This window comes from Corvus kubaryi, unplaced genomic scaffold (genome assembly GCF_017639235.1).
Source record: "Corvus kubaryi isolate FWS band 111438036 unplaced genomic scaffold, C.kubaryi_AGA036_p1.0 37394, whole genome shotgun sequence".
Classification (NCBI taxonomy): domain Eukaryota; kingdom Metazoa; phylum Chordata; class Aves; order Passeriformes; family Corvidae; genus Corvus; species Corvus kubaryi.
In genome coordinates, this window is record NW_024581133.1 from 15518731 (window position 1) to 15534582 (window position 15852).

The 15852-nt window shown below is 42.8% G+C and overlaps 3 protein-coding genes across 3 annotated transcripts in view; 1 reads left to right on the plus strand and 2 right to left on the minus strand.

Moving 5' to 3' along the window:
* Positions 1-4299: 4299 nt before the first annotated feature.
* On the plus strand, positions 4300-6409 carry GCNT3 (glucosaminyl (N-acetyl) transferase 3, mucin type). The gene has a single exon (XM_042039170.1). The coding sequence runs from the start codon at positions 4316-4318 to the stop codon at positions 5585-5587; it is 1272 nt and encodes a 423-aa protein (XP_041895104.1). The 5' UTR covers positions 4300-4315; the 3' UTR covers positions 5588-6409.
* A 3712-nt stretch (positions 6410-10121) lies between these two features.
* Positions 10122-15586, minus strand: GTF2A2 (general transcription factor IIA subunit 2). The gene is made up of 4 exons (XM_042039176.1): positions 15496-15586; positions 14901-15005; positions 13481-13607; positions 10122-11813 (listed from the first exon to the last, which is right to left on the minus strand). Exons 1-4 carry the CDS (start codon positions 15565-15567, stop codon positions 11788-11790), a joined length of 330 nt encoding a protein of 109 aa, XP_041895110.1. The 5' UTR covers positions 15568-15586; the 3' UTR covers positions 10122-11787.
* BNIP2 (BCL2 interacting protein 2) overlaps positions 10122-15852 on the minus strand; it is a 23639-nt gene continuing 17908 nt past the window's right edge. The window contains exons 10-13 of the transcript XR_006017881.1: positions 15496-15631; positions 14901-15005; positions 13481-13607; positions 10122-11813 (exon numbers count right to left, since the gene is read on the minus strand). The gene's annotated coding sequence lies outside the window, so the exon portion shown is untranslated. The remainder of the gene's footprint in view (positions 11814-13480; positions 13608-14900; positions 15006-15495; positions 15632-15852) is intronic.

Genomic DNA, 15852 nt, shown 5'->3' on the forward strand with positions numbered 1-15852 from the left:
GTGACTCTTGCGGTGTCCTATGCTGAGCCAGGAGCTGGACTCGATGATCCTGATGGATCCCTTCCAACCCAGCATAGTCTGTGATTCTACACTTTCCTTGGCAAAAAAAGTTGGTTCTGTATGCAAGTTTCAAATTCTGTCTGTAAATCATTCCATGTAGCATCTATATAAACATTACACAGCTTGCAATACCACTGCATGACTTCAAATATGGGAAGAATCACTGGAGGCTTTCAAGGTGCAATTGGACAAGGTGTTTATAATTTTATTTGGGCTCCTTTTCCCCTGAACCTTTGGGCCAGGTGATTTTGTGAGAACCTTTGGGCCAGGTGATTTTGTGAGATCCCTTCTAACCTGGGCTATTCTATGACTCCATGATCTTACAACTGGAAAACACATTAGTGGACACTGAGAAGACTAGAGCCATCAGCCTTTCTATGCAAATATGAAGTCAAATGAGGGTGGGACAACATGAATAATGGGAAGATAAAAGCAAGAAAGAAATCCTATTCAACCATTTCCTTACTGATGTCACACCCTTATCACTCACCTTTGCACACTCTCTCCCTGCCATTAGTCTTATACTGGGCTAACATGGCATTAATATTGTAAGGAGACAGAGGGGTCCCTGTGGTAAGAGACCCGAAGCTGTCTCATGTCAGACATAAAAAGCTGAGCCAATCTTGCAGACACTAAGGCCAGTGCAGGAGGGTGGAAGGGTAGGGTAGCTGGTGTGCCTGAGGGAAACTGGCAAAAGGAGCCACTGTGGAACTGATACCCTGAAGGCTATCCTGTATATCCTGTAGCCTAGGACAGGACCCACACTGGAACAGTTCACAAAGGAAAATGCACTGCTTCCTGATTAGAATTATGTATGCCTCATGCACATACTTCTTTCAAGTTAAGTCTTCACTATCTAGAGGACACATGAAAACCAAACAGCTATGAGACACAATGGTCAAATAACAGTCATTGTGCTGTTAATACAAAATTCATCCTGTAGACACGAACATTCAGGACAACACAGAACTTAGCTGGGAGCTAGTAATGCCTGCAAAGCAGTTAAGCCAACACATCACAATGCACACTATGGCTCTGAATGAATGAGCAGGAAATAAGGCTCTCTTCTGAAAACTGAGAAATACAGAAAAGCAGCAGAATGATACAGACAACAATGGCCTTAAAAAGCTTAAAAGTGGTATTGTAGCTTCCAGGTGGAATCCTTCAAAATCCCTGCAAGCTGGCCTGGAATAGGGAGGGAGGGAAGGAAGGAAGTCAGAAACCCCCCACAAAAAAACCAACTAAAACAACAAAAAAAAAACCCCAACCAAACCACTTAACACTCAAACCTTTTTTGACCAAGAAGCTAAAAGTGAAATTCTTAGCCCCCCCAATCAATGGAATAAAACACACTAGATTTTTTTGTAGCATATACAAGTCTGGTCTCAGATGTCTCTTTGACTAAGTTCACAAAACTTACTGCTTCCATATATTTCCTAAAAGTCATGCTAAAAAAAGCTGACAGTGTATTTATACACACAAAAGTCCTTTCCTTACAGATTTTAGCAGCCACTACAAACTGATCCCTCCACATGAGTTCTGTTTGTCCCTCCTTATTAACGCTGTTTTCACTGGGAAAACTCTTTTACAAACTGTGTACAGGTGAACCTGGTGAGATTATGACCCTTGCCATCAGTGTAAATTTCTACCAGGTGCTTCACCGGGTCTGACAACATCAGCAAACAATCAGAATTTGGGGTTTTTTCCCCTTGGAGAAGCAAGCAAAATAGATGTTTCTCTCCACTCTTCAATGCACTAATCTAAACCACAACCTAGAAATTGTACAATTGGGCAAGTAGATAGCAGGTTCACTTGTGAAGATTCTTTTTATCCCTTAACAGGAAAGCTAAAAGAGCAGGAACTTCTGACTTGATATGGCTTATTCAAATGGAAGCAGGTACAAAAAGGCACTAGAGAGACATGGCACCTAGACTTACCAAAACTATTTAAATGAAAGTTTTCACACTGATGAAAACTCTTCAGAGTTTGAGATCAATAGGGGAATTCTGGAAATTAATTGCAATACCAGTTTGTCTTCTGACAGCACAGTGATATTTCAGCCACGGCCATCACGTCTGCCAAACACCTGAACTCCTCTCTCTGTCATTCCTTTGCCCTTTCAAATACAAAACAACTTTTCACAGCCTGTTGCACATTTCTGCAAAAAGCATAACCACAGGAATCTTACACATTGTGTAACTCCTCACAGATAGTCTTCTGCAAGATTATTATCTCAATATGATTAAACCATCCTCCTCTTACACTGCCATTTGCTGTCATACCTCCAGGCTATTTATCTCTGCAAGCAGTCAGGAGGCTACTGGTTATCCTGTAGGCAGTGTTTGGACTGTAAATTATATACTGATTGTAGGACATTTGCTTTACATGACTCACTTGTGAGCAGAGTCACTGTTGTATTCAGTCACATGTACCATCATTTAAGGGAATGTCAGAGATCTGAGCCCAGAGTTTAAAATTAAGTATGTTGGAAGTTAAAATTACACATAAGAGTATAAATATTAACAGGTTTTAAGCTCTATTTAGTGTGAAACAAGTCCTCAAGTCTTGGACTTTAGTAACAAAACATTATTTTGTGAAGGCTAATATTTCTTTCATGAGAAAAAAAAAGCAGCTTTTCAAAAATTATGTTTTATTTAATTCAATTTTTTCAGATTTTCAGCTGTTTGCCTGGTTATTTACATTTCAGACTTCGCACAGGAGAAAGTTTTAAAATTTTACCCTGGAAGTAGAGGAATAAGCACTTCAAGCTGCTTGGGCTTCCTGCAGGTTTTTTTACTGCAAGAAAAGCAATAAAAGTACTCTAAGAGCCTATATATGAAGAGCTGTGTACCACAGAGCAAATGATGCGGGGTCCTATGGCCATGCTACTAACTTAGAAGCCTTCAAAAAGGTCAAGTTTCTTGCACTGAACAAGTTCAAGATGTTAATGCGAAGCAACAAACTTCTTCCAAAGAAGTCCCATGTTGGAGAATCTGCAACTAAATTTACAGAATGTTGACAAATTAATCCAAAATAATTTACGTACATTTAATTACATTCCTCAAGCCTTCTTTCCCCGTATTTCTCCCAAGTATATTCACTTTGATATTCAGCACAGCCAAACTGCATTGTGCATATAGGAAATACTATGTGTATCACATAACTGCTTTTTATAATGCCCATTAAAATTTCTGGGCCACTGATGTCTAAGACAATTATTTACTGAGTTGGTTAAAGTTACTAGTTTAACAAATAATCTCAGTTTTTAAATTAGAGAAGTAACTCTTGCTTTTTTCTAGAACCAGTAAGTGCAGAACTGCCCTTACAACTGTCCTCACTCCAGCTGCAGATTCTGTGAGTTTGGCTTCTTGATACATCCGGAGAGAGAAAAAAATAAATATGCCTTCTATCTCAAAAAATCCATCTTAGAAATTTTGACTCATCATTGAAACTGTTGAAGCTGGTCCTTTTTTACAAACATGATACCCCATATTATGTTCAGTTCAAACCACAAAGTAGTTCAGGATGACTGCAAAGCTCAGGGAGCATTATTTTGTTCATCACAGCACAAGGAGTTTTATCACTTGCAGTTAACCTCTCTTTTTTTTATGTGACACTCCCTCAGCCAGCGTGTAGGTGCAAATATTCCCTCACTTTCTCCTTTAAGCAGACACTTTGGGGCAAATTATTTATAAACCATAGCCTCTACCTTCACGCTCTGCTTCCCCTGCAGAAGCAGAGATTCAACTTTTCCCAGTTATCTTCTGCAGTAATTCTTCACTAAACCTCAAAGTACTCCAGGACAGTGGGAAGCTTGTTGAAACTGGCCTTCTAGAGTACAGCCCTATTGCAACCACTCCCTTAACCTTTGAGTTGGAGTGATCGGAACACTGGAAAAGCAGGTTAGACACCAAAGTAATCTAGTAAAGTCTTTCCAAAAAGTGCATTACATAGGGTTGAATTCTAGAGGAATTTTCCTTATGTTACATGCTGGACAGGGGTAAGATGAAATATCGTCTTTTAAACAGACAAAGAATATATGCAGCCACCCCCAATGTTGATAAAACCAAACAGAGCCACGCCACAGGGAAGGAGGGGACTGTTGTTCACCTGCGGTCACACCGGGATCGCCCGGCACTGCTTCCCCACGCCCCAGAGGCAGCAGGTGCCCAGCTGCCGGGCTGCTCCGTGCGGCAGCGGCTCCGGCGCCCTCAAGGCAGCGCAGCCAGGAGGCGAGGGCAGACCCACGGAGGGGATGCGGTGGTGGGAGCGGGCGGCGCGGCGGCGCTGGGTGCTGCTGCTCGGGCCGCTGGCGCTGCTCGCCGCCGCCCTGGCGCTGCGCGGCACCGCTCGCCCCGACCCCGCCGACCACTCCCGCCTCTACCGGGCGCTGGAGCTCTCCCCCGGCCGCAGCATCAACTGCTCGGGGGTCGTCCGCGGGGACCAGACAGCCATCCAGGAGGCGCAGCTCAGCAACCTGGAAGTGGCGAACAGAAACGCTTCGCCGACACCCGGCGAGTACCTGAACATGACGAGGGACTGCAGAGCCTTCAAGGAGACCCGGCGCTACATCGAGTTCCCGCTCAGCCAGGAGGAGGAGGAGTTCCCCATCGCCTACTCCATGGTGATCCACAACAAAATCGACATGTTCGAACGGCTGCTGCGGTCTCTCTACACTCCGCAGAATGTCTACTGCGTCCATGTGGACAGCAAAGCCCCGGCCGCCTTCCAGGAGGCCGTGCGGGCCATCGCTGCCTGCTTCCCCAACGTCTTCGTGGCCAGCCGCCTGGAAACCGTAGTCTATGCCGCCTGGTCCCGGCTGCAGGCCGACCTCAACTGCATGCAGGACCTGCTGCAGAGCCCCATACCATGGCGCTACCTCATCAACACCTGCGGCACCGACTTCCCCATCAAGACCAACGCCGAGACAGTCCGGGCGCTGCAGGTGCTGCAGGGCCAGAACAGCTTGGAGTCGGAGAAGCCCTCAGCCGCCAAGCAGGCGCGCTGGCAGTACCATCACGAGGTGGGGAAGGCCATCTTCCGCACTGCCCAGAAGAAACTGCCGCCACCCCACAGCTACCCCATGTTCACGGGCAACGCGTACATCGTGGTCACACGGGACTTCGTGCAGCACATCTTCGAGAACCCCACGGCACAAAAGTTCCTCGAGTGGTCCAAGGACACCTACAGCCCTGACGAGCACGTCTGGGCCACCCTGAACCGCATGCCGGGCGTCCCGGGGGCCATGCCTCACAACGACAAGTTCCAGCTCTCAGACATGAACGCCCTTCCCCGCCTGGTCAAGTGGCAGTACCTGGAAGGGGACATCAGCAAGGGCGCACCCTACCCGCCCTGCACCGGCCGTCACCAGCGCGCCGTCTGCGTCTATGGGGTGGGTGACGTGCCCTGGATGTTGCAGCAGCACCACCTCTTGGCCAACAAGTTCGACCCCGAGATGGACGATGCGGCCGTCCAGTGTCTCGAGGAGTACCTGCGCCACAAGGCCCTGTACGGCCGAGGGCTCTGAGGGGAAGTCGCGGAGACTCTGGCCAGCACGTACTGCCTTCCGTGGGCAAGTCCAGCTGACGGCGCCTCGAGGAGGGGATCCCCTGGTCCCCTGAGGGGTGCACGCCTCGGCGCAGCCCCGAGGAGAAGCAGCATGGGCGGGCGCCGGGCTGCGGCCCCGCCGAGGGCCAGACGGACGGACGGGGCGGCCCGGCGGAGGGGAGGCCCGGTGTGGAAGGGCGGGAGGCTCAGCCCCCCCGCCCCGGCCCTGCCCCCGGCCCGCGGGATCCCCTCGAAAAGCGCGGGAGGGCCGCGCTCTCTCAGAGCGGCTGGAGGAAACGGGCGGGGCCTTTGCTAGTGCCTTCCGAGAGTCTATTCGCAAAGATGACCCCAGGGCTGCCGGTTGTAGACGGGCAGGGCTGGGTCACGGGCCATGCCGTCTCCAGGTCCGGCTAGGGGCAGAGCTGAAACCATGACCAATTTGCTTCTCCACGGAGAACCTAGCAGCCGCCCGCCCATTCCTGGCACCCGCCCGCCCGTTCCTGGCACCCGCAGCGCTGCCGAGCTGAACATCTGGCTGCTGCTTTTGCCTCACTTTAAACTCTGACTATCAAAAGCCGTTAGTCATTAATACCCAACCTTCAATAAAATGCAAGATACTAAAATAGACAGCGCTTCGGTATTCTATGTCCTCTGAGGAGAATGGCTTGCCCTCTTGGGCAGACCATGATACCAGTTAACCCTTTAGGCACCCACTGCTCCATCTGAAACACAGGCAGAGGGATGCACACAATGGTGTGCAAACCTACATTTTCTAAGATCTGTATCTCTCTTCTTCCTCCCCCCCCCCCCCCCCCCCAAAAAAAAAAAAAGAAAAAAAAAAGATATTTTGGTGATATTCCAATACTGTAATTACCATATCCAGTAATGGCCAATGAACAAACCACTCATCCAACACATTGTTTTCTTAAGTTTCTTGAAGTTGAAAGATAGATTTGTGAACTTCAGTATTTCACCCACGTGTTTTTCTCACCTTCTCATATTAAAACTAGCCACTTCCCATGGATCCAACAGCTTTTCACTACCTGTAATGCTGAGGGATTAATGCTGTTGTCTTTATATATTAAAAAAAAATTCAAGTAACTTTCTTCTAAGTAAACTTATAAATTTAAGGTCTACAGTGGAGAATTAGCATTATACAAAGAACATCTGAAGCAATTCCGTAACACCAGGCTAAGTTTAGATGAAGTTATGACTGCAGTCACACAGATCTTTAAAACATTGATTTAAATAGGATGAGAAGATGAAGTAACTGACTCAAAAAGGTGCATCATTGCAATTTTGTTAGACATTTTAAAGTGAACTTGGTTGTAAAATAGTGATTTTTAAAATGCCATGGTGATTTCACAGCACACATTATAGACAACAACTCCAAGTACTGGCAAGAAAAGCTCTCAAACATAAATACCCAGTGTATCACCGGGCATTTGTTTATGCAAAAAGAGCAAATAAAGGAATAGGATTACTGATCCTGGGGGGAACTGTTTCCAACTTACGTAAGCAGACATTTGCTAAAGAGATTAAAGCTTTATACTAACCTGATAGTAACATACAACTTTTAAAAATGGTTTCAGCAGCAAATTCAACATTAAATAGAAATTATCTCCATGTCTAGTACATCCTTTTAGAAAAACAAAATTTCTCTGATGACTTAGGTTAAGAATTCAGGTCTCCCCCCATAGAAGACTGCATTGAACCACTACTGCCTAACCTGATTTTGCTTGTTAGAACTCTTTCATATACTTTAAATTAATACATATTAGCTCAAAATGTGAACTACTGCCAAGGGGTTCACTGGGGAACTGGGATACATTCAATTTTCTGGACTGAAACAGGCAGAGAAGGGGCAGTGTTTCTAATTGTGGCAAAGCATTGTCTTTTTCCCTTGAAAAATGGAGGGAAAATGTGCATATTCATGGAGACAAAAAATCCCCATACTTATCGGTTCTAAGGAATTGCATCAAAACCAAACCCATGTCTGTAAGAACTAAATAATTTATTTCTTAAGGTGTTCGGGGGCTGGAAGGAATCCCAGTGGAAGATTATTCAACAGAGGGGCCTATTATTTTGCAAATGTACCTGTAGAGAAAGATACGTACTTGCAAGTTGCTTACAGACTTGTCAAAAGTAATTTTTATCCCCTTTACTTTGTAAATATGTTTAACTTCTTCAGCTGTTTCTTCTCTCAGAAACAAGAAGTATTGCTTGTACACACTATTGTAATAACAGTGTTTCATCTATTATTGACAGACACAAAAATGTCACAGATGGAGAGACAGGAACAAGGATTTAGATTGGGGGTGGAAAGTCCCACTTCAAATCTGTTTCACAGTAAGTCTTTTAGCAAGGTCAAAGTATTTTTTCTTTTAATGTTACTCACTGCAATCTTTGCCCTTCCTGGTTAGACCTGAAGACAGAGAATCTAAGCATTTATCCAGATTTGAGAGAGCTTGCCCAAAGAGTATGACGGCATCAAGGGAAGGCAGCATACCAAAAATACAGCTTAGCAACTCACTAGGAGGGACAGCAGTTATCTAACACCACAGCCTAGGCAAGCCCTCCCGTTCAGGGAGATCATTGCTTTGGATGAAAACTACTGTTCTGGCGTTATTACCTGCAGAGGAGAGGTAAACAACTTGTAAACCTCGACATCCAATTTTCTCGATCCAAAGGAAATTTCCTTGTTTCTGATGGTGTTACTACTCAGAATTCCTCTCAGATGATTTGGTTGCGAAAACAAAGGCCATCTTGTGCATATTGATTTTCAACTCACTTCCTTTTAGTAGTGACCTAATTTCTTCTGAAAGAATGAGCCTACTACCAAATGCTAAAGGTGAACTAAGACAAAAAGATTCTTACAAAGGAATGTTCTCAGCATGTCCTCTTTCAAAGACATTAGAAATGTCATGAGTGCAGTCACATGCCAAAACAGTGATAGTCTCCTCACCATTACAAAAACCACCTGGCAGTAAAAACCACCACTCAACTCTAATACAGAACTTTGCCTTCCAGAGATCTCAAATAATCTTAGAAAGCTGGCAACAGAGCAGAGAGAAATCATGTAACTTGCCACAGTTAGTTGCAGAACTGAAAAAAGAATGACCTTGGAATAGAGTAGGACCAGCTCTAGCCCAAAGTAGCAGGATCACATCAGATTGCAGGATCACCTCCAAAAATAGGTTAAACCCCATATGAAATTCATCAGTAAAATAATGGGCTGTCCAACTGGAAGTCATATGAGAAATATTAACTTTGTGTAGTAAAAATTATTTCTGATGCTTCTGTCTACAATCGTTAACTAACAACCTGAACTCTAAATAAGCCACCACTTGTTTAAGGAGGAAATATGCTGTAAATTTACCTTTCAAGAAGTGCATGGGAGGAAGATGAAACTATAATTCTGAAATTTAATAACAGATTTTTCTGGTTTAAACCTGGCTTTAAATTATGTTTTATTTCCAAGTGGTTTTCATTTTATTTTTACAAGAACAATATGAGGTACATCTGGCCTATTACATACTTACGCAACAGGTCCATGAACAGTTCTTTTTAACTTTAGGAGGGTCTATTTCCTTCTTGCTCTACATTTGATACTTTATATGATCACCTCTGAGATGCCCTACAATAAAGAGATGGGTCAATGAAAATGAATTTGAAGGAAAACAGGTAATAAATTCTAAAGAAACAAAAAGTAAACACGAACCATAGAAACACAATACCAGTAAAGTATTTGCAGTCATGAGTGAAATTGATTCAGGGAGCAGGGTTAGGGTGTTCTTTTTCTTCTGACTGCAACAGCAATGACCATAAAATGTTAACTAGACTCTCAGTGAACTATTTTCCACTTCCTTGAAGGATGCAGGTTCTTTTAGCACAAGATGCAAACCAAAATATTAAAAGATCTGTAAACTACTACATCCTAAGCCATAATGGCTAATCCTAACAAAGACCACCCTTTATGCTACAGCGAAGAAAAAGTTCGCATCTCCCAGTACAGTCTTACTAAAGTGCTTTGTAACACGGTCCTACTTTCCTCCCCATCCCAAAGTCTTAAACTACAGAAAAGCAAACCCAGATCTGTAGGACCTTGACTGAGAGCCTACCCCCTAAGCTGCCAAGAACCTTAAACACAAGTATGTGTGCTTTGAGTAACTCTCCTCTGCCTCACTCTGCCTAGTCATTGTGCAAAGGTACATAATGATCCCTATTAAATTTGTCTTCTGGAAATTCATCATAAATTCTTCCTGCTCTGCAATTTAATTTGTGCCTCTGAGATAACATTTGAAGTCAGGTATTGACATCCCTGACTGAGCAAACAGCTTACATCAGGTAACATCCTGGTTTGCACACCTATAGAATTGACAAAATCCTTTTTCTTGGAAACCATGTTTAAACAGGCAGTCATCCACAGCCAGTTCTGTACTGTATTCATTCTTTCCTTCACTTTCTTTAAGTTAATTTACTTTCTAAATAGAAACATCCATTCCAGTTCAATGTCAAGGTGCAAAGGTATATTTTATTTTCTCTCTACTGCTGAGAAGTGGAAGCAATCGTGATCTTTCTGAAGAAAAACAACAATGAAATAACCAAATAAATGAAGAAGTCCATAACGCTACAGGCAAAGAACAACATAACAGGCAGCAGCAAGTGTGCTGATACTCTAGCAAGTGAAATGACATGTCTTCCACTGGATATTACAATAGATTAATATAACAAAAGTGCAGTTGATGCTTTTAGTTTTAAGTTCAATCTTTCAAGACCACAAAGTACATTAGTCCCATAAACTTGGCAGGATCAGTTGAAATTCAAACACAAAAAATAGCAAGTGGCAAGGAAGTTATGGAGAGCAAAGCAACAAAAAGCAGAACAACATTGGCACCAGATCCCCTTAACTTTCCTTTGCTTCCTGCTCCTTCAGAGAACTGAAACAACCTCCTCCACAGAAAGAGCAGATCCAGGACCTGGACAAACACCAACCCAGAAATATGGTTAAAGCCTGGAGTGACAGGAAAAGGGGGAATGACTTCAAATGAGTAGGTTTAGATAATACGAAGAAATTCTTCCCTGTGAGGGTGATGAGATAACTAGACCATGTTGTCCAGAGAAGCTGTGGCTGCCCCACCTCTGGAAGTGCTCAAGGCCAGGCTGGACCAGGCTTGGAGCAACCTGAGATAATGCAAAGTGTCCCTGCCCATGGAAGGGGGCTGGAATGAGATCATCCTAAAGGTTCTTTACAATCCTGGTCATTCTATGATTCCAAAGCACACTTAATTAGAACAAAATAAAAGATGCTACAGAGAACTCAAGATGGTGAAGTTTGTCTAAAGACAGGAAGAGACTACAAGTAGTTGGAGGTAGAAAGAACAAATTTTTATACTTCTATGGGTTGAAATTTAGTTTACCACATGATTATTAGAGAACAAAAGAAGTTTAAACCTAGAAGATTGAGTCTGACGTAGGAACAAGAGAAAACCATGGTACAGATACACATTTGCATCCTTCAAGATTAAAAACAGACACTTAATTGTGCTGTTGAAATAAAAGCAACTGTCTGTTCTTTTGGTTTCAAAAATGGTTACTTACCAATCTGCAGTTTGCAGCAAAGGGCACGTAGCAGAGCTATTTATAGAGAGAAAGATGCAGTCACAAACACACAAACAAGCTGCCCAGCACAAACTGCTAAGCTTTTGCTGATGTCCTCCTCCATCATTCTGGAACAGCCATTTCTTGCAATACTTAACAGTGCAACCACACTCAGAACCCTGTAACTGAAAGACTTTTTCATTTGCAACGTTTCTCTAAACACACTTAGAAAATTTTGGGATAACATGGTATTTAATGCTAGTTTCTAAACAAAGTTTTCCAATGATTGCTCTTTCAAAAGTTTTTAAATAAAAGTTTATTACAGAAATTATTTTGAACAAAAAAAGACAACAGTATCTCTTGTAATTTAAAAAAAAGGTAACATTGTATTCATGCCCTATAAGGTGAACTGAAGAAACGCTACAGGTATTTCTTCTGCTGTCATTCTGTGACGCTTTCTAGTATGGATTAACTCACATCTGCATCACAAGAATTGAGTATGATCAGTCCCTTTCCATGCTTCTCTCCAGAAAGTGCTGCATATTAACAGAAAATATTGCAGACAAACCACAGGTCTATTCATTCTGCAGTATTGGAACCAGTGTCTAGGAAAGAAAAGAGAAAGTGAGACTAATACACACCCCCACTGAAAACAGAGAACCAACAGCATTCTCTAATACCTTCCCCAAGTTCTAAAGCGTTCCCCAAGCCATTTTAGAACATGTTCTGTACGTACCCAACTCCCTCTGCTGCTCTCAATGCCATGCATGAACTGCTTGTGCTGTTTCCCTTCACTTAGCAACACTGAAAAGAGCCAGCACAAAACTCCAGGGCTGTGCACACAGATGCATTAAAAATACTAAAAGCTTTGCTCTAACACGTAGTGATACACAGACCCTTCACTGCAGTCAGCCACAAGCACATCAGGCTATGAGCTGCTAAAGAGAGAGGCTTTTGCACATCCAGCAGCATAAGCTCTGATGGAGTGTGGGCTATAGCTTATTATGCATTTTGAAATAGATACAAGAACAAGCGTGATCTTCATAAAGCAACTGAGAACAATTCTCTGTTCTGAATCACCACTTTGTCAGAATCACCAGTTAACACCAGTGCTGCTTTTGATACACTACCATTACTGCTTTCTTGGTTTTAGAGCTGTGGAAAAAGTATGTAACTCAAATATGGAGAACGACAAGCCAGCGTTTACTACTGTTCCTTCAACAAGTCAACTTCTCGTGGGAAATAAAAACTGGTTGTAATGTTAATAGCAACTTCAAGTCAGCCAGTTGTTTAAATCTTATCTGCACAATTTATCAAGAATGAAAACGATTACTGGAAAGTAAGGTTTCCTCCACTAGCTATAATAAGCACACAAAAACTAAGCAGTAAGATTATATGCTTGGCTAATACCAGAAGTTGGGCAAACAATAAATTCTGTCAACTCTTTAGAACTACAACTTGAAGTGACTATTGTAATCGTGCCAGGATCAGGAAGCCATGAAGAACCTGTTTCAGAGGTCTATGGTGCATTTAAATAAAGCCTTTTCCATGGTCAGTTCCTGCTTTCAGCATCACTCTCCAAGGACGAAACAAGTGGCACCATTTCACACAACTTTAGCAATACTCTGCCACACTGATGGTTTTGAAAGTTATAAAGCAGTTTGTCACAAAAGTCACTAAATTACTTTTTCCAGTAAAGAATCTCAAGGAACATGGACAAAGTAATCCAGTCAAGCAGATATGGATTGTAAACTCCCACAAGCAGTGTATATACAGAGGGTCTGTTAGGCAACAAGAAAGTCTTATGACTTGCAAATGCAAGCATAAGCTTTTCACGGGCTTGTGTCCTCAACTATCAAATCCAGAGAATGATGCTTAGATACTTTTCTCAGACAATTCCTTGCTCAAACAGTTGAAGCACCCTTCAGATTCAGTAAAACATGGTGCTATCCTAACAACCAGGTTAATACTAGAAAACTCACCACACAAAAAATAAAGATTACTTCTGGCTTTCTAATTGCTCTAGTATTACATACTTCCCAACACCAGGTGCACAGCAGTCCCTAACACAGTTCCACCTCAGTGCTTATGAGTCAGGGAAGCATTTAGCTGGCTTTTGTTTCATCTCTCATCAGATGTAAAAGGGAATGCAGAGCCCTACTTCTGTCTAAGTCATACAATCAATCTGGCTTTAGTAAAACACTTGGTCAAAGCTTTCTAAAAACAACCAAGTCTCATGTCTCAGCCTATTTATATCGTATTTCATACTTACTTTTTCCATCACATGCTACAATTTTCACTTTATCCACTTTCACAAGTTCAGTGACCTCCCTAAATTCGACATCATTCAATACAAATGTCCATACGTTGTCACAGAACCTGTAAGTGTTCAGAGACCCCTATAAAAAGACAAAAGACATTTTCAATAGGACGCATGTCAAAAGCAACAGAAAATATGATGAGTATCTACTGAACTATGTCCCTTCTAGAACAAGATTTGCTACAAAGCCAACAGTGGACCTGAATGCATACAAACTGGCAAGCAAGAAATTCTGAGGAAAACTGGAGTTTAAATGCCCTCCAGTGGCTGAAATTTTCAAGACCAGTGATGTTACAGGTTATCCAAGGGGAGGCTCCTCAGGCAGGCTAAGAAGTTTTACAATTTTTCTAATGGGTACAAAGGATCAGTAGCAGAAAAAATTTCTTAAAATATTGGGCCATAAGAAAAATCAGCTACAGCAATGATCATAACAAGATGTGGATTCTGTAATTGCTTAAAGTAGTAGCTTCAATAAAAAATGATGACAAAACTGACATATGTGACATAAAGGGGCATCCCTCCTATTTGACGTATTACTGAGAATGTCAACATGGAAAACTTGTGGCCTTCACTTCTACATATTTTAAATGGATATTCTTGAACTTAAACTCCAAGTAACATTTTTTAAATTTATCCACTAAACACATGCTAAACTGTTTTCTATACCATGCTACACATACAAAACAAGTTAAGTGCGCTAGAGAAATTATGCTATTTTTAACATCTCTATATTGTTTAAAAATCTAACATCTTAGGAGCCCATATCATTCATGTGTTCTACACAGACTGTAGGGAAGTATTATGACAAAAGTTAACAGGAAGCTGGGTTTTGTGGTTTTTTTTTTTTTCTTAACATTACATTCAAGCTGACATTTAACAACTTGCTGGCTATCTAACATCAATTAGGGTGGCTGACTGGGAATCCCCTTCTCCCCCAAACTTATTTTTCTATGATACCTACAGAAAATAGCTACAAAATGAGCCAGTGAAAGGGCAGATCTAAAACTCTCTCTTCACATTACTCACGTGGCTGAAAATCTAGCCTCACCTCACTTTTGCTAGGGACAGCTGCGAGAAGCAAAATCTCCCTCCTCATCTGCAAGACACTGAGGATGGCAATGTTATCCATCAAAAAAGCATTTCCCTCTTCCCTGAGTCCATCGTCTAATTTTTGCATTCTTTCAAAAGATCCCCGGCAGAACTAGGTAACGAACCTTACAACTGCATGCAGAATATACATGTAAACAGTCATTATTAGAGCCAAAATGGACCTTCTTAAGTTCTTGTTTAGAGAACACAGCTTTTAATGACATTCTGCATCAACACTGAGCTCCTGTATTTCATGTAAAACTATTAGATATAATTTCCTTACCCTGAAATTGACTCTGTTCCTGACTCGCTGTGCCAGTGCTGAATTTATAGCTTTATCAAACTGAAGTAGCACCTGAAGGGCCAACTGAGGTGTGATTTGCTGTGACTAAAATAGTTTCAAAAAAAAAAAAAGTTTTGAGTTGTTTCAAAGTAAGTTTAAACATGCAGTAAAAGTTTAAAACATCAAAACAAAGTTCACATGAAGCAAATCTCTAGAAGATCAATCGGCAGAAATATTGTTCCTGTATTTATTTCCATTTTTGTATTTAAATTCTGTGCTACACAAAGATCTCTTATAATAAATATTTACTGGAAATAACTGGACGAGCAGCAAATTGACTGCAATGTTCCAGCTTAACCTGGCTGTTCATTTACTGGGCCACATGAGATTATGCCACTTTACATAAAACACTTTCCTTCACCCAGAATGTAAAGAAAAAGACATCACAAGTGAATAGAGTACCAAACCCTTATGATTTCAATCAGTAAGTTTCCCAAACATTGTCAATAAGTACCCCGATCCAGGAACCACAAAGCCGTTCAGATAAAAACCTCCGTCTTTATTAAGCTACTCGCCCAGACCCCAAGCCCCCAACCTGTATGAGCTCATCCAGACTCTCCTGAAGGCTGTTCCCCAGCGTGGTGTTCCTATACAGCTGATAGGCCATGGTTCACGGCGAGGGCTGGACACGTCCTGGTCATCCACGGCTGCGCGCCTGTGTTGTCCTCGCTCTCATTGAAAACAAACAAAGATAACAATAAAGCCCTCTACGCGCAAAGCCGAGCCGGCCAGGCACACGCACAGCAGGGCACGCACAGTGTAAGAGGCCACCCAGCAAACACTGCCCGACACTCGGGCGCGCTCCCGGCGGCGGGGCCGCGGCGCCCCGGGCCGCACAAGCGACAGCCCGGCCCGGCAGCGCTGCGGGAGCCGGCCCGGCCGGGAGCCGGGC